At 49.4% G+C, this 24106-nt stretch overlaps 1 protein-coding gene across 1 annotated transcript in view; it reads left to right on the top strand.

The window, feature by feature from the left end:
• LOC119445411 (monocarboxylate transporter 13) overlaps positions 1-24106 on the top strand; it is a 181920-nt gene that overhangs the window by 75202 nt on the left and 82612 nt on the right. The window contains exon 2 of the mRNA XM_049663261.1: positions 19831-20031. Coding sequence (XP_049519218.1) covers positions 19839-20031 — 193 coding nt within the window. The 5' untranslated portion in view covers positions 19831-19838. The remainder of the gene's footprint in view (positions 1-19830; positions 20032-24106) is intronic.

The following is a 24106-nucleotide window of genomic DNA, read 5'->3' as shown; positions in this document are numbered from 1 at the left end:
ACGCACATCCTGTCGCCAACGTATCGATAGTAAGCGAATGGGCGCACACTTGAATTAATGTGCCGAAGCATGGGTGACGGCGACTACACCGACAAGACGCGAAAGTTTGAAGCTGAACGTTTCGTGACGGTCCACAGAGTAAGCAAGGGACGGGCGATAATACGTCTTTGCTACAAGCTACCGCAAAGTACAGAACATTTACACTCCTAGCTTTGTGCGCAGCAAGAACAAATCTAGCGCAGCAGAGCACACCCACTAGCGATTAGGCTGAAAATAAACGATAAGATAGTAGCCGCACCAAGAAACCGAGGAACTTTACTGAGTCAGAAACATGACAAACTACTGCTTCAAAATGTTTGCCAAATAAAGAACGAAGAGCACACTGATACCGATTTAATTCACAAGCGGAAAGTTTGGACAGCTTGGAATACATTTCTAGACCGGTATTTTGTAGCGATGCCTTTCCGGTAATAATGCCTTTTCGCGCTTATCGCGCTTTGCCAGTGGTCGGAGCGATGGTCAGCTCGCGTTATCAACGGTATCAACCGGCTGTGAGCGGTGGATGATAAGACTAGAGTAGGATAAGGCATAATGCCTCACTACAAAAAATCGCGGCTACGTTTTTAGTACGAACACCGTATACGATGCTCACGCCGTTTGGACAAGGCGTAATCAGCTCTGAAAGCACTTACATGTCCTCTAAAGCTGTGGTCAAAGCTTCGTGTCGAGCAAAAAGCCACCGTCTACGATATGCGTCGAAACGGAGGTTTGCTGTGCCGCACCGGCGTCACGCGCTTGCATTGTAAACGCGGAGGCAACCGAGGCAGCTGAGGCAAGCAATGGACGCGTCACCACGTGACCAAACATGGCAGCGCCCACAGGAGCGCTGCCAAAAGGGTCAATACCTGCTCTCCGAGCGTTGCGGGCGACTGGAAGACGGCGCCTTTCCTTCCCGCCTCCCAACGTTGAACCGCTATCGCCGGCTCACTTTCGCACGCTTTCACTTGCACATAGAGCATACTGCGCGCGGCGACTCTTTTATCGCCAGTGGAATTTCTAGGCTCTTCAAGGCGACGGTGAAAATCGCAATAAAATTATGGTTGATCCCTGTTTCATAGGAATCGGTAGAACAGGAAAGTGAAACTAGTCTTCTCAGACGCTGTTGCATTTTTATTGAACGTGATGGATTAAGTTGCAAGTAGCCATCAGCAGCACCCTACGACTGCACAGGGATCCTCGACAATTGCCACAGAAGCCAAAGTAGTCGAACGACTCGCGACCGGGAAACACCCCCGGAGACACTGCACTTCACGCGCTGGAGCACTGAGCAAATCCGCGGTAGACCGCAGGCGTTCGCAAACCGTACAACGAAAGCGAACGGGCTATTAGTAAACTGCTTCCTGAGCTCACGGTCCGCCGCAGTGAAAGGGCGCGATTTGTGGGTGGGCGACCCTGTTGCAGGTTTCCTTCGCGCGCGGGGTCCTTTTGGCGACCGGCGTCCTGTTGGCAAGTCGCTTCGGCAAAGGTACGAGAATTTTGGTCCGGCTCCGTAGTGTCGTGGGCGGCCAGTTGAGTTGCGACGCGCTCAGCTTCAGAAATGCGAGTGGCAGAGTTCGCAGCGTGCGCCGCGAACGCGTGAAGGCGTTCTGCTTCATGCTGAAGTGTTTCTCGCCGGACCAAAGTAAGATTCGCCCGTCGACGTCGTTGCCTTTCTGCACCGCTTAGCGCAGCAGTTTTCTTAGTTGGTGCCATCGCAAGCGAAGCAGCAGGCAGCATGTAAGCACTGCTAATGCAGGCTGAAGGTGCTCGCCGTAGGCGACAAGGCGTCACAGGCTAATCCGACGCGAAAGATAAAGTGTGTGCAGAAACTGCATCGTCATCTCAGCACCTCAGCAGAACGCTTACACCGCATACACCAGGCCACACCTCGTTGGAGCCTGCGCTGTGCTGAGACTACCTAAGCGCTCACTGTTCGCGGTGACTGTCCGTGTCATGATGCAGTACTTCACTTCACCGCTCCTAGATGGCGGCGTCATCCCTGCCAAGATAGGATATTTTACGCGTTCGGCCGGGACGTCCGGTGCAGGATGTTGATCGTGGACCACGCGACAAAACAGTTTAGCGTTAAGACGTTGTCTGAAGAAACGGCCCAGCGAGGTCAACGTGGACAAATTGCCACAGAGCTGTTGGCCACGAACACGGATGGTGGAGGATTTGCAAGGGGTACTACGTTGCTCCTGACAATTCCTACAGTTTCGCGCGGGGCGTTCAAGGTCAGCATCGATGGATGGCCACCACACCTAACTACGTGCCAACTCCTTGCTTCTTACGATACACGGTTGTCCACAGTAAAGTTCGTCCACTGGGATGCCTTGCAGCTTGTCGGAGACGAGAACTCTTGTGCCACTTGATTTCTTGAATTCAAGATTCTATCTGTATGCCAACAGCATGACGGCCCAACGTTGCAAACATGCCGCCGCAGTGCTGGGAATCTCAGCTTTCGGCTCAAGTATAGTTTGCAAAGGCCTGAGGTGAATGGCCAGTGTGAACAGTCGCCCGTAAATATAAAAATGAAAGTTCTTAAGGCAGAAAATTAGCGCAAGTGCATCTTTTTCTAGCTGCCTGTACTTTTGTTCTGTGTCTGAGGGCGTGCGCGAAGCAAAAGCAACTGGTTTTGCGCGACCATCTTCAAAGGTATGAGACAGTACAGCACCTACCTCGTACTGTGATGCGTCACAAGACCTCTAAGCGGGTGTCCTAGGTCGTAGTGCGTCAGAGTAGGCGGTAACGCCAAGAGGCCCTTTACCGTCTTGAATGCGTCATGACAAACCTTGTCCCAGTACCCCGAGATGTTCTTGCGGAGTAGGTTATAGAGAGGTTGTGTGAATGTTGCTAGATAAGGTACAAACTTGGCATAGTAATTAACGACGCCAAGAAATAACTTTACTTGCTGTTTTGTTCCTGGCGCTGGAGCATTGAGTAGGACGTCCACTTACTACTACAGGTAGAAACCCAGAAAACGACTGATTCCGTAAATCTGACCTTCAGGCTCAGCCAAGGTCAAACCGGGACAGAGCCTGCCACTACCGGCGGCTGCTGGGTACTCCACGTGGGCGCCCATATTTTGAAAGAGATCGGCGATGTGGACAAAGCTCGCAGTCACGTGGGCCTCATCTTCAAAGCGATCTGCGATGTTTACAAGGTGCGCCGAATGCTGGTAGCATCGTATGCGCTGTGCTTTCGACGCTTAGTTCGCGTTGAACTGAGACGCAGTATGAAGGTCAATTCACTCGCTGCCGCACCGAGCAGCGTCTGTGGGTTGCCTTGTAGTGCAATTGTAGATACTGTAGTTGCTGACGGTGCCGAGCAGCATTTGTGTCCTTTCCCAAAGCAAGCAAAACCGTGCTATCGCTCGACGAACTTTGTCTAAGTGCGTTCCACCATGGCAATCTTTTGATGATGACGTCACAATGCCCTTCGCACTGATCTTGTGTCCTACGTAGCGAATCTGTGGAAAAAAACGAACATTTTTAGAGCGGAGCTGTTTAAGCCGACCGTCAGTCCGTAACGCGCGATCAGAAAATGTGGGCCGATCCTAGGGGTAGTGCAGAAAGGGTCCAAGCACGTACCTCTGTGAACTAGCGAAGCTGAGGCTGGCTAAGTCTAGCTAAGCATGGTTGGGAGTCCCAACCATGCTTAGCTAGACTTTAGTCCCCAACTTGAGACTACTTAAGCTTAGTCAGTCATCGATAGGCAATCGATAGGCAATAACTAGCTAAACGATAATTGATTGATAATCAATAAATTCCGGAAAATGCTGGGGATGACTTGGTAGTGCTTAGCCTAGCCCAAATACGTGTTCAATACCGTGCGATAGCCAATCGATAGCTAATCGATAATTGACAAATCATTAATCAATTCCGGGAAGTGCTGGGGATGACTTGGTAGTGTTTAGCCTAGCCCAAAAGCCAGGACCAGCTAGGTGCCCATCAGCTCCGCTCTCTTTAGCTTTGCGCCTCCAGTGCAAGCAACGCTAATTTTTTTCTTGACCCTAACACCGCGTTCCAGCACGGCTTCTAGGTTAGCGAAATACTACTCCGTGGTCCTGCCGGGGGTAGGGATGTCGTCTATGTAACAACATACGCCTGACACCCCTTTCAGCATATTATCCATGATACATTCCGTCCGCACCTGGGTGCGGACGGAATTCCGAAAGCGAGTCTGGTGACGGCAAACAAGCCCTTATGCGTGTTGAGCGTCAGGTAATGCTTCGAAGAATCCGACATCACCACTTTCTGGCAGGCCCGGTTTAGGTGAATGTTAGAAAAAGTTACTCCGCCGAAGGTTTGGCGAGTAAGTCGTCAAACCTCGATAGTGGGTCCCAGTCAGCGTCAAGGCAAGGTTTCGCGGTGGTCTTGTGATCGCCGCACAGGTGTATTCCTTCATCCTTCTTGATGACTGGAACGACTGGCGTAACCTAATGGGCTGTTGACACCGGAGTTCTGATGCCCATTTTTTTCATTTTCGCCAATTCCGCTTCAACGGCACCTTCTAAACGCAAACGGAATATTTCTAGCTTTTAGGAACTTTGGGCTGTGGTTGGGCATCAGCACTAGTTGTGCCCGTTCTTCGGTTGTAGAACTAAGCTCATCCTTGAATGAATGAATTAATTCTTTTATTAAGAAAAGGGAGGACCGAAGGTCACTGGTGGGGGGGGGGGGGGAGGAACATACGAGGAGAGGTAGACACCCACTAAATCGCGCGAGCCAGGCGGCTAGCAACGCCGAAGTGGGCTAATTTTACCATGTGATCGTGGTTTTCGAGAATGTCGTTCTGTAAAGCTTCAATGTGGCAATGAAGAAAGATATTGCTGTCGTCTCGATACATATTTAACATGGGACAGTGCAAAATGAGATGCTGCAAGTTGGCTTCGCATACGGAGTGGCAGAAGGTGCACAATGGGGGGGGGCAGAGACGTCAATGCCCTTCTTTTGGTCAGCCACTGTCTGCCATTTGTGAATTCTGTCAGGGGTAGTAGCTGTGTTGGCAAGAATTTTATTTATAAATATTTCCTGGGATCTGCTGAGAGCGAGGTCCTTAAACATGTGAGGAGGAGTGAGATGTTTGAGTCTCTCCCTGTTAGCGTACTTGAGGAAGCGACGTATTCGTGCCATTTCGAAATGAGAGTTTGGCGGCAAATCCGCATAGGGGTGGTCACCAAGGTCGGGAGACCTTGTAGGAGAGGTTGGAGACAAAAAGGTAAAACTCCAGATTGTGAGGTGGCAAGGCCCTGCGCAACCTCGTTACCTCCCCCCTGGGCCCCCACGTGTCCCGGTGTCCAGGCGACCCTAACGTCAATGCCATTCTTCTGCTTGTGCTGTAGAATATGGCGGATGCATAGAGCAGTGATATCTTCCGCACTGAGGTCCTCAATGTCTTTTAATGCTTCGAAGGAGTCGGTGCAGATGGTGGATGGCGCTGCATTGTCTTGTAAGGCAGTCCAGATGGCCAAAAGTTCTGCCTGTGCAGGTGTCGCGTAGTTTAGTGTACAAATATAGCGCGTGGCCTCACCGGTCGAGGGTTTGTACCAGGCCAGAGCCATGCGGTCGCCATCGAGTGCGGCGTCAGTAAATATTGCGTTAGCGTCGCACTGATTGTGTCTGTGAGAGAGGCGCTGTCTGGCCGTAGTTGCCCCTGTTGCGAGTGGCGTAGACATCTTGGAGGGGTAAAGGGTAGGAAAAGCGAGGGTGTTTTCTTCGGCTGCAGTGTTCCGCGGTTCTACGCGGACGCGTCGGGTGTCCCACAGCAGTGTGTTTTGGCCCTGTGTCGTGAGATGCAGTCGATTATTCAGTGATGTCTGAGCATGTTTGATGATGTCGTCGATGGATGGCAGGGGCGTTAAGTCTTGCAGTTTGCGTATATTCGTGAACTTCGGGAGACCTGTAATTGTCCGAAGGATTTGTCGGTAGAGTACTTGAATGTTTTTTTCGGCTGTTTTTGACGGTGTTACGACTGTGCTTCCATAGGTGATTTTACCAATTGCGATGGATCTGATGAGGGTGGTGCAGGCTGACTGCCGTGCCCCGCCGAACTTGTTGGAGACGCGCTTTATAGTGTGCAAGAGCCTGGGCCATTGCTTTTTGAGCTCAGTCGTCCAAAATTGTCCCGTATTGCAACTGTGGATCGGAATCCCAAGAATTTTAACGTGACCGTGGGTGGCCCTGAGTTCATGCTGACCCAATGTCAATACTATTGCCTGTTCTGGCAGGAGGACGCTTCGTCTGCCATTGACACTTAGAAGTTGCGTTTTCTCAGGTGCTAAAGTGAGTCCCAGTTTAGGAAGCGTGTCTTCGAGTGCAATAAGGGCAGCTTGAAGTTCGGTGGTCATGTGCTCAATGTTCCCGCCATAGTCTTGTGCTTCTGTCCAAATGGTTATGTCATCCGCATATATGGTATAGCGGGCGCTAGTGCTTGTCTCTAGTTCTCGGGCCACAGTAAGCATGGCTACATTAAAAAGCAGTGGTCCCAAAATTGAACCCTGAGGGACTCCTCGATCAAGATAGTAAGTGGCTGGAACGGCATTGCTGTTGCTGCGAAGTCGAATGGGTCTGGCTTCAAGAAATCTTGCGATCCAGTCTATTGTTCGTTGGCTGGGATATATTCTTGCTAGACTTGAGAGAATTTGATCTTGCTTGACATTGTCAAATGCTTTCCGCATGTCGACAGCCAGGATGTAGTCCGGTGGCCCCCTCCTTGAATTTCTATTTAGGACCCTCCGAAGCAGCCAGAGGTTATTGTGGGTTCCCATGTTGGGTCTAAATCCGGCTTGGGACGGATGTAAGCCTGGTTTGCGATATTCGATGTAGTGGGTTATCCTGGTATGTATCATCCGCTCAGTGAGCTTACATATGGTTGGTGTAAGCGATATTGGGTGGAGATTGGCGATTTTTGTAGAGTCTTTCCCCGGTTTTGGTATCGGATTGATTATTGACAGGCGCATGTAATCCGGAACAATTCCTTGGGATCACTGCTTGTTTATGACTTCTAGGAGAGCCATTTCTGTTTCTTCTGACAAGTTTCGCAACATTTTCCAGGTAATATCATCATGACCTGGTGCAGAATCGCTTCTACCCTGTTTAATGGCGGCATGAAGTTCTGCCAGCGTAAACGGGGTATCTAGGTCAGGGTTCGTAGAGTCTAGCTTTGGCGTTTCGAGGGGCGTGGGTGGCGTAGTGCTTGCGTGAGGGAAGAATGTTTTTATGATTTCCTCTTCGTGCTTGTCGGTGCCGTGTCGAAGTGTAAGGGTTTCTAGTGGGGATTGTCCTCTGCCTTTGCCAAGCATTTTGCGAAGGATCCCCCAGAGCTGTTTCATGCCGTTGATCTTGCCTAGTCGCTCGCAGGTAGAGACCCATTGCGCTCGACTGAGGTCTTCGCCATGCTGCCTGATAAGCTCGAAGATGCCTCTGATGCGACGGAGAGTCTGATACCTTCTACCATTGGTCTTGTACTTCTGTGTGAGCTTGTTAGCTTTCTTCCAGAGAGCAATCATCCTGGAGTCTATTACTCCCTCGTCTTCTTCCCCAAGTGTTTCTTCGGTGGCAGAACTGAGGTTGTCGCGCATAAGCTGAGTGAATTCTTCAATGGATTCAAATTTATCTCCGACACCCTCTCGGAAGTGGGACCAGTTGATAGTGCGAATAAGATCGCGTTGTTTGCGAATCTTCTTATTGATGGTGAAAATAATGGGGTAGTGATCACTGCCCCATGTGGTAGGATGAGTTTCCCAGCGTTTTACTACTTTCGGGGTGGCAATGGTTAAATCGGGCGTGGTATCGGCTTGCTTCGCATGAAGCCCTGCTCGGGTATGCACCCCTATGGTGTTGCAGATATGAAGCGGCAATGACTCTAATTCATCAGCCAGGATGCGTCCTCTCGAATCGGCGGTGCCATATCCCCAGATACCATGTTTGGCATTGAAGTCGCCTCCTATGATGATCTGTGTGCCGTTGGCCTCGTGCAACAGCTTCGGAATCCATGCGTATTCGTTCGGCGATGTAGTGCCACTACGTGGTCGGCAGTAGACCGACGCCACCACCAACGAGTGCTGTTTGCCTTTGCCGGGTAAAGCAAGCTTGACTGCCACGATCTCCCTGTAATGATTGCTAGCCTGCGTTGTATCCATGAGTATTGCAGTACATGACTTGTGAACTAATACTGCTGCCTGCCCTTTCTGCAACGGCACAATGTCTGTGCCCCTTCCGGAAACGTGAGTGATTGTTGGGTGCGTAAAGGTCTGATAATTATGTATTGAAACTGGGCCCCTAGTTTCCTGAAGCAGAATGATGAGGGGTTTGTATTGATCAACTTGATACCTTAACGCTTGGACATTCTGAGAGATGCTCCTGCAGTTCCACTGGATACATATATTGTTGGGAGTTTTCATGATTAATCCCTGCTGCGGTTGCGGGATCGCCGCCAATTCCTGTTGTATTCGTCTAAAGTAGCCTTATGCTGGGCAAGCTCCCGCTCGTTGACCTCTTTGTGCTGCATGATAACCTGTTCTTGTTGTTCGATGGCTCGCTCAATTGCCTCCATACGGGAGTTAAATTTCTCGAGAAGTTGCATGATGGTGTCCATTGCCCGGTCCACTGTAACGGGAGATTTTCTTTCGAGAGAAGCCGGGGAGTTCTGAGACGCACACTGCGTTTCGGTGTTTGGCAGCGACGTAGCTTTAGATTGCAAGGTGTGCTCTGGTGGAATTAGAGACGGTTTCTTAGGGGGTGCTGGAGCAAGTGGCTTTGTAGCTTTTCCGAGTTGTGGTGGGTTTATTGCTGCTTGTGCGTGTTGTCCTTGGGAGGCTTGTGTCCAAGATGTGATCTGCTTTTGCATAGCATCTAATTTCTGCTGTATTAAGTTTTCCATTTGTTGTTGGAAGTTGCTCCAGGCGCCTGCCGAGACTGCTTGGGCTTGCTCGAAGCGTTCGGTCTTATCCTCTCCCTTGCCGTTACTTTTCACTCTGTTCGAAGTCATTACCTGCGACCATGTCTTGAGAGGAGTACCTGTACTATAAACTAGCGGTAGCTCCTGCTCTCCACGTTCTGTTTCAGTAGCAGGAGATTTCTTGGGAGGTGGTGAGCTTGCGGCTTTATACGCTCTAGTATGGCAGTTGGGGGCCAAAGAAATATGCCCCGCTGCCTGGCAGGCAACGCAGAATGGTGTATCTTCACATTGGCTATCTTCCTTATGCGTTCGACCGCAGTGACGACATACCGCCGGCGAGGGGCAGAACTTGACCATGTGGCCCAGCCCGTGACACCGGAAGCATGCCAGGGCCCTAGGTCGGTGCTCGTACACTGGGACTATTTCGTAGTCCAAGGAGAGCCTTCTAGGAGGATGTGGCGTATCAAACGTGACGAGAAGCATCTGTGTCTTTCCCATGATTCGAAATCCCAGAATGTTAGCGGATTCGCAGCGAATGTGATTGGCGATGTATTCCTCGGTGTGCTCCGGTCGAATTTTCACGACTCCCTTGCTAGTGACTTGAGCAGGTTGGGTTGCATCCACTATTTCAACAGCAATCCTATGCGCCTCACCTGAAGTTCCCGGCGTTAGTGTGAGCTCGCGCTGTGCCAGCAAATTGTTCAAGTGCTGTTGATCCCAAATGGAAAGTCTAACTGCATTGGCTTTAGGTATGTACCTAAATGCCGAGTGTTCAGCTGCAACGCTAGTAGGAGCCGTTTGTCCAATGAGGCGGGTAATGATTGACTTTGGGACCTCTTCTATAGACATTTGATTAAGCGGCCTGACGAGCACGAAAAAGTGAGGCCTACTCACCCGCTCCGATCGCAGTTCACCCTTGAGTCTTCGCGTCGTGTATCTGCGGTAGTTGACCGGGCTCCAGTCAGATGTGTCATCATCTTCATGCTCCATGTTGTCCTCCAGGCTCGTCGTCATGAGTGGCGTAGCCGTCAGGGACGCCGAGCCGGCCGCATCCACCTTCGCGTCTACCTCAGATACCGGGCGCGTTCCCGGCCGCGTTGAGTTGGCGTTCCGATGTTCCACGGTGATTTCATTCTTATGAGAGGTCATGGTTGAATCCGTGAGACGTTCTAATTGCTGAATTGTCCCTGCGATGGGTAGAGGGGCATTCATCGAGTCCATGATGCAGTTGGCCTACCCGCGACGGCCAGCTGGCACGGCCGCACTCGAGCTAAGCCTAGACGCAGCTATAGGCGTAACCAGTCGATTCGGAGCACAAGTTGTCCATTGAAGAACACGTCCAAAAAGTGATCAAAAAGGGACACTGTCCACTCACTCCGGAGGGGTTCACGGTCCTGTGCACCAAGATTCGTAAGTACACTGTGAGAATATTCGCCGAAATGCTGAAAAAACGCAGAGCCCATACGAAGCACGTCTGATCTGGCTGCGCGTTCGAAGCGCCCTCCCCATCCTTGAAAAGCCTCTCATATTGTGTGACTAAAGCATCGAGTCTGGGCTTGATGTGGCTATCAAGCCGTTAAACCTGTTGCAGATGGTCCAGGTTCCAAGTCTTGTGCCAATCAAGTCTGATTACATGAAGCCACTCACGTCCAAGTAGTGGTAGGCCCGCTTGGTCCACCACATACGAGAGCAGTTGCGCCGAGTCTCGGCCGTGCTGCACATGGACAATTACAACACACTGTGATTGAATCAATACTCCAGTGTACGTCCGAATCTTCACTGTCGCTGGCTGAGCTCAGCCGTTGGAAATCGCTGACGGAACTGCTTGGCATGCATGACGAAAACAGCGTCTGCTGTGTCTATTTCCATGTCGACCAGTACACCGTTCAGACTGAACTTTTTCATTACAGGTACATCACTGGCTGAAAAGACACCGTTTAAATCAAAGGTGTGCTCTTCTGAGACAAATAGCTTTCACGTTCTTCCTAAGTCGCTGCTTTTGCGAAGCGCCGCTACCACTAAGGCAGACTCTCTGGATGTGACCTTGCTTGCTGCACTTGTAGCAGCTGTCTGCAAGGTGTGGGCACGCTTGCCTCGTATGCTTCGTAGGAATCGATTGCTTTGCTTCATGCAGGTACGTGCTTGGCATTGACTCGTAAAATTATTTTATTGATTATTTACGGCTCCTGGAATGTTCCGTGAAGAATTTATGTGACTGACAAAGAGCCTTCGACAGTAAGAGAGCTGGCAAAGGCTCTCACTGAGTAAGCTGCCAGAATTAATGACAACAATGCCGATCTGAAGAATGACCTTAAGAAAGTCATTGAGCAAAAGATTCAGCGGGTTAAGGATGGAATGGACTTTATGAAAAAAAATTCAAAGAGTTCAAAGCTGAATTGCTTGCGGTGAAGAAAAAACTTGTTAGGTAAGAATTAACTAAAGTAAAAAAATGAGCGCCTCTCAAAAAAGTTAAATGTAGTCAAGAAAGAACTGACTGCTTTAGAACAGTACAGCCGAAATAATAACTTAGAAATTCAGGGAATCCCAATGACGTCGTCGGAAAATCTGATTTCGACAATGAAAGCAATCTCTAGCGAGGATGTTGAAGAGTTAGATATTGATGTCATTCATGGCGTTCCTTCTAGACGTGCACAGACATAGAATATCGTAGTAAATTTCCTACTAGGACAGTGAGGGATGAAGCTTTGAAGGAAACGAAAAAATCTAGAGTAAACATTTTTGTCCTAGGTTTCGATGAACAGCCCTGTGTACATTAATCATCAGTACCTTGGCCCTGCCAAGAAAGGGCTCTTGGGATGCGCCGGGCAAGCTAAACGTGAAAAAAATAATAAATTCACTTGGGTGTCGTAACGGAAAATTTTCATGAGGAAAGCAGAAAACTCGCGCGTTATTCATGCTAGCTGTACAAATGATCTCGCTCGAGTGATCTAAAAAAAAGTTGTCGCAGTTTCACCTGAAAGGTGAAGCATCAATTGCGATAGCAACTTTGAAGAGAGCTATACGGAGTAATGATAGCAGCTTTATCAGCTGTATAAACTTGGACATGCAGCAGCACCGGCAACACGCAGAACTGTTGTCGACGCCGTCGGCGTTTTGCCCGCGTTCGCTCAAAATGCGTGCGGCGTTGGTAACTGTTGCCGGAGCCTCTGATATAAATAGGCACTTGGTGCCGCAGCTAAACGTCGCCTCCCTTCCCCCCCCCCCCCCCACGGCCTTTCGTGCATCGGAAGAAGGCACGTTTGCTCTACATATATGGTGATTGTAGAGGAGGAAAGAGACGCCTACTTCTGCAGCCCTTAAGGGAGCACAGAGCAGAACGCGCGTTTGTTTTCCGCCGTGCGTTCACTCCCCATGAAAGCGCGCGTCCCTCGCGGCCTTTCACTCGCACATACAGCGTTCGGCGCGCGGCGACGATTTCATCTCCATTGACGTCATACGGAACCTCACGGCGACGGCGACGGCAGAAATCTGCTTTTGAGTGTCCATATAATTGCTATCGCAATAAAAGGAGAAAGCTTGCACTAGGCCGCGCAAAGCTCAAGACAGAGCGAAGCTGGCCCAAAAGCCGACACCGCGTTCCACCGCGTTGCAACGCCAACAACGCGTTCCAGCAGACCCGCTCGGTGAATGCGTGTCTCTCTCTCTCGCTCTCTCTCTCGGACTTACGGCCGCCAATGCGCGATGCATAGCGCAACTTGCAACGCCGACACCGCGTTCCAACGCCGACACCGCGTTCCAATGCCGACACCGCGGTCGACCGCGTTGCAATGCCAACAAAGCGTTCCAGCAGACCCGCTCCGTGAATGAGTCTCTCTCTCGCTCTCATTTTCTTTATCTCGCTCCTGAGCATAGCGCGCAAAACCTCTTTTTCACCTCGCAGAGCACGAGCGTGTGCGAACGTGCCAGCTGTGAACGACGACGACGACGCTCGAATGCAATCATATGGTTCGCATAAATGCATGTTCTGCAAGACTGGCTTGTGCTATAATCATTGTTTAACTCGTTTGAATTGTCAATGGTCACCTGTCCAAGCCTGTGTCACTTCATTCCTCTGTGAAGCAAGGTTGTCCCTTGTCGGCATTACTTTTTGTTCTTTACTTTGGACCACTGTGTTTAAACGTAATTCACTCTAGTAATATTCATGGTTGCCGTGTTTTATTGCGATATCAATTATATGGACACTCAAAAGCAGATTTCTGCCGTCGGCGTCGCCGTCGTGGTCGCCGTCGCCGTGAGGTTCCGTATGACGTCAATGGAGATGAAATCGTCGCCGCGCGCCGAACCCTGTATGTGCGAGTGAAAGGGCGCGAGGGGCGCGCGCTTTCACGGGAAGTGAACGCACGGCGGAGAACAAAAGCGCGTTCTGCGCCGTGCTCGCTTAAGGGCTGCAGAAGTAGGCGTCTCTTTCCTCCTTTACAATCACCATATATGTAGAGCAAACGCGCCTTCTTCCTACGCGCGAGAGGCCGTGGGGGAGGGGGAGGGAAGGGAGGCGACGTTTAGCTGCGGCAGCAAGTGCCTATTTATATAAGATGCTCCGGCAACAGTCACCAACGCCGCGCGCATTTTGAGCGAACGCGGGCAAAACGCCGACGGCGTCGACAACAGTTCTGCTTGTTGCCGGTGCTGCTGCATGTCCAAGTATATACAGCTGATAAAGCTAATATAATTTACTCCGTATAGCTCTCTACAAATTTGCTATCGCAATTGATGCTTCGCCTTTCAGGTGAAACTGCGACAGCTTTTTTGGAACAGAGGTAAAAGTGCTGGTATATGCAGACGACCTCGCTTTCTTTTGCACGGACAAGCCCAGTATCACAACTGTGGTGTTTTAGTTGAAGAATTTGGCGCAATTTCCGGAATGAACTGTGCTAAAAGTTTGGGGCTTTGGTTTGGCTCAGGGATCTTTAAACCGACATATTTTGCTGGTATTGAATGGACTCGTCAACCACCAATATACCTGGGCGTTCCATTGGATGCATATAAGTCAAGTGCGCATTACTGGAGAGAACGTGTACCAATCCTGAGACGCTATGCCCAAACATTCTTTGCACATAATCTCTCAGTCATTGGCAGAGCTAAAGCGTGCAATTTATTTTTGGCAACAAAACTCTTCTATGTGCTGCAAATAATTCATTCTTCCAGGGTTTACATACAGCAGTTTCACTGAATATTTGCAAGCTTTATTTGGTCACCACCTAATGAGCCAATGAGGCGTGACAATATTTTCCGACCAGTTAGTGCAGGCGGTCTTGGCCTGGTTCACCTTTATGTTAGACAAATAGTGTCTCGTTTCATCTTTTAGGGGCGAAGCTCCTTAGGGTGTGGGTCTGTCCCTCCTCTGTAGTAGTAGTAGTCGTCGTCGTAGTAGGTAGCCACGTCTACCTTTATGAGAAAAAAAAATTGCGAAAGTTGTGTCCTTAGAGGAATCGAACCTGGGACCCCTCGCTTCCGAACGCGCGGCGCTAACCACTACGCCACGAAGCGCACATGGTCACACGCCCCACGATGGCAATAAATACCCAACATTAACGAAAGACTGCGCGTTTCTAACGCGTTTGTGCTAGCGCGTTACGGCCCGTGTAAGAAGCTGGTGTAAGACGCTGTGGCCTCTCCGCCTCACCCCCGTATTCATAAACGCTCATGGCGTCGGCAAACGCGGTGCACGTTCCGGCATGTGTAAACGGCTGCGTAAGACGCTGTGGCCTCTCCCCCTTACTAGAGAGTACTGCACGTTTCTAACGCGTTTGTGCTAGCGTCCCCTTAAGCGGGAGATGGTGCAATTATAATGAAGGGCGCTGTTATAAAATAGGAATGACGTCACATATGGCGCTGTCATTGGTGGAAGTCAATCGTTCGATTTAGTGCGGCGAGACTGGGCGAATTACACGGACGATTCACGGTTTACCGATGATTCCCTCCGGAGCTTCGCCCACTCATCATCATTCACCCCGTGGATATGCGGTTTTTTTTTTCGAAACTGTTCTCACCCATTACTTCGGGCATTCTTGCAAGTTAATCTCGTCAACGTTTTACCAAATTTAGTAATTTCGGCAAATTTTGCTTCACATCCATATTTGCAGGGATTCATGCGTGAAATATGCCTCTCAGTGCGGTTTCTTACAGTGAGGTTCTCAAATGAGTACTTATTCTCTATCGCAAGGAAAAATCTGTATAAAGACCTTATTGATATGCTTTTTCAACCTCCGTTATACCGATCGCTGTACATCGGCTTACTTGGAGGTGACGTCCCTACGCGGGTGTGTAAAATGCCTATTCCTCCACACACTAAAACATTCTTCTTCAAAGTGCACACTGAAACGTTACCTGTTAAAACCTGGTTAAATAGGAAAGGCATCTTTGTATCTTCGATAAACTGTCGTCTCTGTAATGTACCGGAAACCATAGAACACTGCTTTATTGATTGCAAGGACGCCATATTGTTTTGGGACGTTCTCCAAAGGACTTTAAAAAAGGATCTTGATAGAAATGCTTATACAATACGATATCTGATACCACCTCAATGTGAAAATGTGCCTTTTGACATGCTCCTACTTATGGAGTTGCACAGTTTATGGAAAACTCGCATGCTAGACCGGAATGCAGAACCAATTGTATCTTCGAAGTCATATTTCATTCGGATGATTTCACAACTGAAAGACTTTTATGATCACAGCGACTCCCAACCAGACTGGTATCGATTGTTGATGCAGTGTATGCTTTTGCCTTCCTTTTAGAGAACTCTTACTATAATAATTGTACTGTGAAGTGTTTGTGTTGTGCTTGTAGACGCGGCTAAGACTGTTTTGGCCGCTATGAAAGTATGTTACGCATGTACGTTTTATATTCGTAATAAATACCATGAAAGAAAACAAAGTGGCTGTATAGCCTAGTGGTTACGACGCTCACCTTGGGACCGTGGGTACGCGGGTTATTATTATAATAAGAAAGCTTATTTTCTTTCTTCATTGCACTACCAAATTATCTTCAATGGCTCTTTCTGCCTCTTAAATTGAAAAGCCATGACTTCAGCAAGATCATTTCTCTATTTTGCGTTGTAACCTTCGTAGCATTAAGAAGAACTTGGATAACCTGGTTGTATATTTATACCAACACAACCCTCGGGCTTACAAGCGCAACACCAAACCAACTACGCCACCCCAGAACCGCTGAATAGGAGCGCTGGCAAAAACTTGGAGGACGCTTAAGCTTGGCCTTTAAGAGTAGAACACGACAGCCGTGTCTGGCGCCGTTCATTGCAACATCGACAAATAATTTTCTGCGACACGGGGCCCGATAGAGAAAGAGAGAAACAGCTTTATTTAAATAAAGATCGTTCTTGGTTACTGTGGGTGGAGCCCCTCTTCCAGGGCCCCACTGGCTATTGCGGAGTGCCGGGCCTGGTCAAGGGTCGCCAATTGGCTTCCCAAGTCCATTTCGGAGAGTCGCGCCTCCCACGACCAATTGTTTAGTGTATCGTTAAGTAGCGGCGACACGGCGTCTGCCGGACGCTGCGTGCATTGGTAAGTGATGTGTTCTAGTGTCGGGATGGAGTCGCACCATGGACATCTGTCGCTGTGTTTGTTGGGAAATATTTTGTGCAGTCTATGTAAGTGTGGGAAGGTGTTTGTCTGTATTCGGCGCCAGTCCCTCGCCTGTCGCATGTTGAGCTTGGGGTGAGGTGGAGCTTTGGATCGTCTTCCTAGTCGTTGTGCCCGATAGAGAACCATGGTGGGCCGATACCGGCGGCAGTGCAGGCAAGAGCAGTGGCTCACATCCATGTAAGGCAGAGTCTACAAGCAGTGACTCATCAATAACTCATACCCCCGTAAGCAAAGAAAAAAAGGTTTGTGTTTAAGATCAGCGTACCAAAATTATGTTTTCCTATATATATAATTATTGTCTCGTATATTCAAAATGCAATCCGACGCCATCATGTCTGTAGGTTGTGTGTGAGTAGGATTTTACAAATCTTCTGAGGAATTTTAATTTGAGAAATTCAGTTAATTAAGTAGCGCCTATGCAATACGCGGAAGGCCTGCATGGTCAGGGCTCAGGCTGATTTTTATTGCGATAGCAATTTTATGGACACTCCAAGCGGATTTCTGCCGTCGGCCTCGTCGTCGCCGTCGCCGTGAAGTTCCGTATTGCGTCTAACGGCGAAGAAATCGTCGCTGCGCGCCGTATGCTGTGAGACTGAAAGTGCGCGAGGGACGGGCGCTTTCACGGGGAGCGAGCGTAAGCCGGAGAGCAAACGCGACATCTTCCGTCGCGCAAAAGGCCGTGGGGGGACGGGGGGGGTGAGAGGGAGGGAGGAGAGGCCACGTTTAGGTGCGACACCAAATGCGTATTTACATAAAAAGGTTGCGAGGCGAGAAGGTGGTAAAGACTTTCGATGCTGCTCGACGAGTGTACCGTCTGATCTCGTCGAAAACCTCCGGCTGCCGCCAGAGGCACCGGCAACAGTCACCAACGGCGCGCGCGTGCGGTGCGAACGCGGGCAAAACGCTGACAGCGTCGACACACTTCTGAGCGTTGCTGGTTCGGCTACATGTACACGTTTATACAACTGATAAAACTACCATCGGTCCCACATGCGTACTACTGTCCTCCAGCAGCTTCACGACGAACCTACAGCAGGTCACATATGATCGCGTGCGGCGTCGTGTCTTTTGGCCTGGGCTTTATCGCTCCCTACAGAAGTATGTTGGCCGCTGCGAACTTTGCCAGCGACGCAAGAGACCACCGACGCTTCCCGCCGGCCTTTTTCAGCCTATCGATGTCCCAGTAAAGCCGTTTTCCGCGTCGGCCTCGATTTGCTCGGACCTTTCCCTACATCAGCATCAGGGAACAAATGGGTCGCTGTTGCGACAGACTATGCCACGCGTTACGCAATTACGCGCGCACTTTCAACCAACTGTGCTACCGATATTGCCGACATCCTCCTTCACGATGTTATTCTGCATCACGGAGCGCCTCGTCAACTGCTCACCGATCGCGGTCCTTACTTCTTGTCCCGTGTCATCGATGACCTTCTACGTTCATGTAGACCCTCAGCCAAACGGCCTCACCGAACGTCTGAATCGCACCATAACCGACATGCTGTCCATGTACGTTTCCGCCGACCACCGCGACTGGGATGCTACATTACCCTTTGTCACATTTGCCTATAATTCGTGACGCCACGATACGACAGGTCTTCTTTTTGGCCGGGAACCGACACTACCTATGGATACTTTACTACCAGCCGCTCCACGACAACCATCGGAGTACGCACAAGATGGCATCGAAAGGGCGCATGCTGCGCGTCATATCGCGCGCGACCGCCTTCAGATGTCGCAGGTGTCATAGAAGAACCGTTACGATTGCCGTCGCAAGGATGTATACTACGCTCCTTGGTCCTTATTGATCCTCTGGTCGCCAACTCGACACGTTGGTCTCTCCGCGAAGCTTCCATCACGCTACCATGGTCCTTATCGCGTTCTGCGCCAAGTTACCGACGTGACGTATGAGATTGCACCGGCATAGCCAATGTTATCTTCTGTCCAGTCAAGACTGACGTAGTTGATGTTACCCGGCTGAAGCCGTATCACCCGTCCGCTGATGCTGCACTCTGACCTGCCCGGATGGTACGCGTGTTTTCGCCCGGGGGGGGAGGTACTGACGAGAGACAGAAGAAGACTGGCACCGAAGCAGAGGTCAGCATTAGGCCGGCACCGAAGAAGAGGAGGTAGAGGTTGCTCCTCGCCATCTTGGCTGGTTGTTGCTACGGCTGTACTACTCCCCTATTTTGTTAATATTTGTAAAGATACGTTTTTGCGCAACAATATTAATAAAGGTACACAGAAAAATCATGGATTAGATTTCAGTGATTACAAAGTTACTTTCATGGGGAATAATTGTTCTCTATAATCAATTACTGGCTTAGACGAAGTAATTGTTAATAAAATCACTTAATGTTTTAGAGCAATAGCTCTACTACTCCAGGTACAAACCTAGAAAACGCATGGTTTGGTAAATATGAACCCGCCGTGGTTGCTCAGTGGCTATGGTGTTAGGCTGCTGAGCACAAGGTCGCGGGATCGAATCCCGGCCACGGCGGCCGCATTTCGATGGGGGCGAAATGCGAAAACAGCCGTGTACTTAGATTTAGGTGCACGTTAAAGAACCCCAGGTGGTCTAAACTTCCGGAGTGGGCGACGGCCTGCCTCATAATCAGAACTGGTTTAGGCATCTAAAACCCCATAATTTAATTTTTTTGGTAGATTTGACTTTCAAGCTCAGTCAAGGTCAAACTGGGACTTAGCCTGCCACTACCGGCGGCTGCCGCGTACGCGGCATGGTCGCCCGTACCTTGAAAGCGACCTGCCATGTGGACAAAGTGCGCGGTCGCTCGGGCCTCATCTTCAAAGCAATGTGCGATGTGTACGAAGTGCGTAGAGTCACCATAGCTTCGTATGCGCAGTGCTTTCGACGCGTTGAAGCGAGGCACACTTGAAGGTCAATTCGCTCGCTGATGCTGTCGCGCCAAGGACCGTCTGTCTGTAGTCTTGCGCAGTTGTAGAGGCGGTAGTTGTGACGACGCCCAGCAGCCTCTGTGTCCTTTCCCAAAGCAAGCAAAACCGTGCTATCGCTCGAAAACTAGGTTTAATGGCGTTCTACCACAGCAAATGTCGCTTTCACGGCTACGAACCTGTTGGGCGCACAAGTTCGTCGAAAAAAATTTAGAGCTGACTCCTTTACCTTAGTGCCGAAAATGCGCTATACCCGAAATTAAAATATTTTTTGCGTCCCTATGTCAGAGTGCTATCTTATATTCACATAACGACTAACAGCAGCCCCCCCCCCCTCTCCCCCTTTTTCCTATAGGTACCAAGATGCTCAAGGTGACGAACCGTGTCGACGGTCGCTGGGATATTGCGGCGCTGGCCGGACTGGTCAGCTTCTTTGGCATCGCCACGAATAGAAACTCAGGGTGGTTTTTCGTGGCCTTCATGGAAGACTTCCAGGTAGACCGAGGAAGCGCCTCCTGGCCAAATAGCGTGTTGACCATCATGTTTAGATCGTCAGGTAAGAGATAGGATCTCGGCAAGTCCGGTGATGAAATAATGGAAAATTTTCAGTTGATGTCACGTCACTCGTCTGTCCTGACCGTCCGCCATTGCTCACCTCAGTTGTCGCTGTTGGGTTCAACGCATACACTACCAAGTCATCCCCAGCATTTTCGGGAATATATTGATTATTGGTCGATTATTGATTAGATATTGATTGGCTATCTATTGGCTATCGTACGGTATTGGCCACGTATTTGGGCTAGGCTAATCACTACCAAGTTATTCCCAGCATATTCCGGAATTTATTGATCACCTTCCGATTATCGATTAGCTATTGATTGGCTATCGCAAGGTATTGGCCATGTATTTGGGCTAGGGTAAGCACTTCCAAGTCATTCCCAGCATTTTCCGGAACATATTGATCAATTATTGATTAGTTATTGATTGGTTATTGATTGGCTATCGTAAGGTATTGACAAACGTGTTTGCGCTAGGCTAAGCACTACCAAGTCATCCCGAGCATTTTCGGGAATTTATTGATTATTGATCGATTAGCTATTGATTGACTATCTATTGGCTATCGGTGACTGACTAAGCTTAAGTAGTCCCAACCATGCGTGGCTAGACTTCTCCAGGTTCAGCTTCGCTAGTTCACGGGGGTATGTGCCATTGCCCTTAGATCCTTTTTGTGCTGCCGCCAGGATCGGCCGACCGAGTTTTGTTACACACCGAACGGCGTAGCGTCAAGCTTAAAGGGCAACTCCGGCGATTTTATTGCGATAGCAATTATATGGACACTCCAAGGGGATCTCTGCCACCGGCGTCGCCGTCGTCATCGCCGTGAGGTTCCGCATACAGTCCAAGGGCGTTAAAATTGTCGCCGCGCACTGTCTGCTGTATTTGCGCGTGAAAGCACGCGAGGGACGCGTGCTTTCACGGGGAGCGAACGCACGGCGGTGTGCACATTACACCAAAGATAACATGGTCTGAGCACATTAAGTGTGTCTCCGCCAATGCATCCAAATCATTGGGGTTCTTGCGCCGGAACTTGCGCAGTGTTCCATCTACCTCGCGTAAACTGGCTTATTTGACATTCGTGTGACCCCAGCTTGAGTACGCATCGCCTATTTGGTCACCACATCAGAAATACCTAATTGACGCATTGGAAACAATTCGGAATAGGGCAGGTCGTTTCATTACACATAATTACAGTTCCCAGTCTAGCATAACGCAGACCAAAGCCGAAATATCATTGCAGTCATTGAGTGCTCGCCGTGATATTGCATTATTCCATACACTCATTCACTCTGCCGCAATATCCCTACCATGCTTGAAACACCACGTCTTCACATCACGTAAATTACACAATAATTTCAGCTATGCCCGCGTATATGGCGTGACGCAAGCATTTAACTTTTCACCACTGCCTTGCGCCATCCGTCTCTGGAACAGCCTTCCAGATAGCATTGCGTCGCTCACAAATCATGACGCTTTTTGCTGTATATTTGACGAAACATTTATCTTCACACTGATCGCGGTTTTATCAAACCGATTACGTTTTGAATGCATTTTCACGCTTTACGCCTGTGTTAATTTTATTTTTATTCCCTTTTTTTGCTTTTTCAAGATTATGCATTGTATAAAGTCCTTTGTAACTATGTAATGTATAACGTATTTTTTTTCACTTCTCGCAGTTTTTTTGCAATGCTTATCTGTTCACTTCTTTTTCTTCTTTTTTTGGACGACATGTCTGCTTTTTGTTATATGCAAAGTTCTTCGTCTTGTGCCTATGTTTGATTCCTTGTAGCATCGATATCTGATATCCGATTGTATTTATTGTAACATACGCCCCCCTCACCCTATGCCTCTTCGTAGGCATGTGAGGTATTTCTAAATAAAAATTTAAAAAATTGGACGCGACGTCTTGCGTGGCGGGAAAGGCCGTGGGGGGACGGGAGGGAGGGAGGGGAGGCGACGTTTAGCTGCGGAACCAAATGCCTATCTTGCGACCGGGCGCAAGGGGAACTGGAATCTCGCAGGCAAAATGAGGAAAGCGGGAAGGCAACGCGGAAGGGAGGGCGTGCGGCTTCTGCTCTGCGAGCAACTTGTACTTTGCGCGGCGGCGGGCGGTCGCACGCGTCGTATCTTGAAAACGATCTGCAACAAGGCTCCTACCTTTGTATGCGCTGTGCTGTCGACGCTCAGGTTCCGTTGAAGCAATAGACCGCACGAACCTTGGCTCGCTGGTGCTGGCGCGCTCGCTCACGCCAGCGTTTTGACAGCGGTTGTTTGCGGTCATCGAGCTGCGATCTATTCATGTTTGCTTGTGCACCCTGAAACCATGCTTGTTAATTCAGTTTGTAAGCAAAGTGTGCAAGTTTATACAGCTGATAAAACTACTATCCTTTCTCCATATCATCATCATCATCAGCCTATATTTTATGTCCACTGCAGGACGAAGGCAACTGCAGTGGACATAAAACCCCATAAATCCCTGCGATCTCCAATTACCCCTGTCTTGCGCTAGGCTATTCCAACTTGCGCCTGCAAGTTTCCCAACTTCATCATCCCATCTGGTTTTCTGCCGAGCTCGACTGCGCTTCCCTTCTCTTGGTATCCATTCTGTAACCCTAATGGTCTACCGGTTATCCATCCTACGCATTACATGGCCTGCCTAGCTCCATTTCTTGCACTTAATGTCAGCTAGAATATCGGCTATCCCCGTTTGTTCTCTGATCCACATCGCTCTCTTCCTATCTTTTAACGTTACGCCTAACATTTTTCGTTCCATCGCTCTTTGTGCGGTCCTTAACTTGTTCTCGAGCTTCTTTGTTAACCTCCAAGTTTCTGTCCCCTATGTTAGCACCGGTAGAATGCAATGATTGTACACTTTTCTTTTCAGCGACTCCGTATAGCTCTCTACTAATTTGCTATCGCAATTGATGCTTCGCCTTTTGGGTGAAACTGCGACATTTTTCGATGTCAACGAATGTCGAATAAATTCGTTGGGTACGTTGCTCTGCACACTTCCGTAATGTCCGCAAGAAAGCAGGTTTGAGAGTTGCACAGATTTTTTACATTTGAATTTAATTCACTGCCTCGAACACGTTACCTCAATTCCCCCTCAGTTACAGGCCACATTAGGTATGACGTCAGTGTTGCACGCAGAGAATGCCTAGATAAGGCAGACGACAGTGACGAGATCGTGGAGGAGTCGACGAGACGATCGTGAACTAGTGCTTGGCATGAGAAGTTGCTGTCGCGAGAAGTTGCCTTCCCTGTGGACGCAGGCAAGTGATGGGGGATGGTAAGTGGTGTCGCGTCGTTGTCTGCACGAACATCAGCCCTTGCCGTCCGCACACACAGTTTGAGCGGATGCAGATGGCGTTCAGCCGAGGTTAAGCCTATAACACAGTTGCGGAGTTCATGCGCCTAGTGCTGGCGGACCTGAGCGACTGGCCTGAAGCTAATTAAGCCATGAGGATGAAGAAAACTGCTTCTGTAGTTCAGTTTTAACTATACGGATTTGGAATAAACTATTCTTCATTTCGTGCAGCGCACACGCAAAAAGCTAGAAGCGATCCCTACGTTGCCGTTCTCGAAGTAGGGCAGCCGCACTCACCGGCGCTTCCCTAAATTAAATGTGTCTACGTACATGGTTTTGTTTTTACGTAATAATTGTTGTGCTGACTCATTATTTAGCTTCAGAAATGCACTGTTTGTCTCGTAGGCCCTAAATGGGCAGCAAGAGGAGACCCCTTCGATACTGTAGCGTAAACAACCGGCTCGTTCAACTGGCAACGGTGTCACATCGGCGTTTCCGCGCGAAAACTATGCGTTCTCTAAATGAACGATCACACGCACATAGTGCTCATCTGTGTCTACATGTGAGACGCATTGTGTGCATGAAGAGGATACGAAGAATGATAGTGAGGCAGCATAACAAACCTCCCGTATAATACGGCCTCCCGCTCTCGGTTTTCGAAGGTGTGTGGTCTCTCATATCAGCGAATCTCGGATGCAACGCGCAACGGTGCTTACATGCGCAAAATCGGCGTGCTTTGCTATGCACTGACGTTACTTACAGTCAC

Source organism: Dermacentor silvarum, chromosome 3, assembly GCF_013339745.2.
Source record: "Dermacentor silvarum isolate Dsil-2018 chromosome 3, BIME_Dsil_1.4, whole genome shotgun sequence".
Taxonomy (NCBI): Eukaryota; Metazoa; Arthropoda; class Arachnida; order Ixodida; family Ixodidae; genus Dermacentor; species Dermacentor silvarum.
Note: the sequence above shows the minus strand (reverse complement) of the source record. Positions and strands in the feature narration are given on the sequence as shown.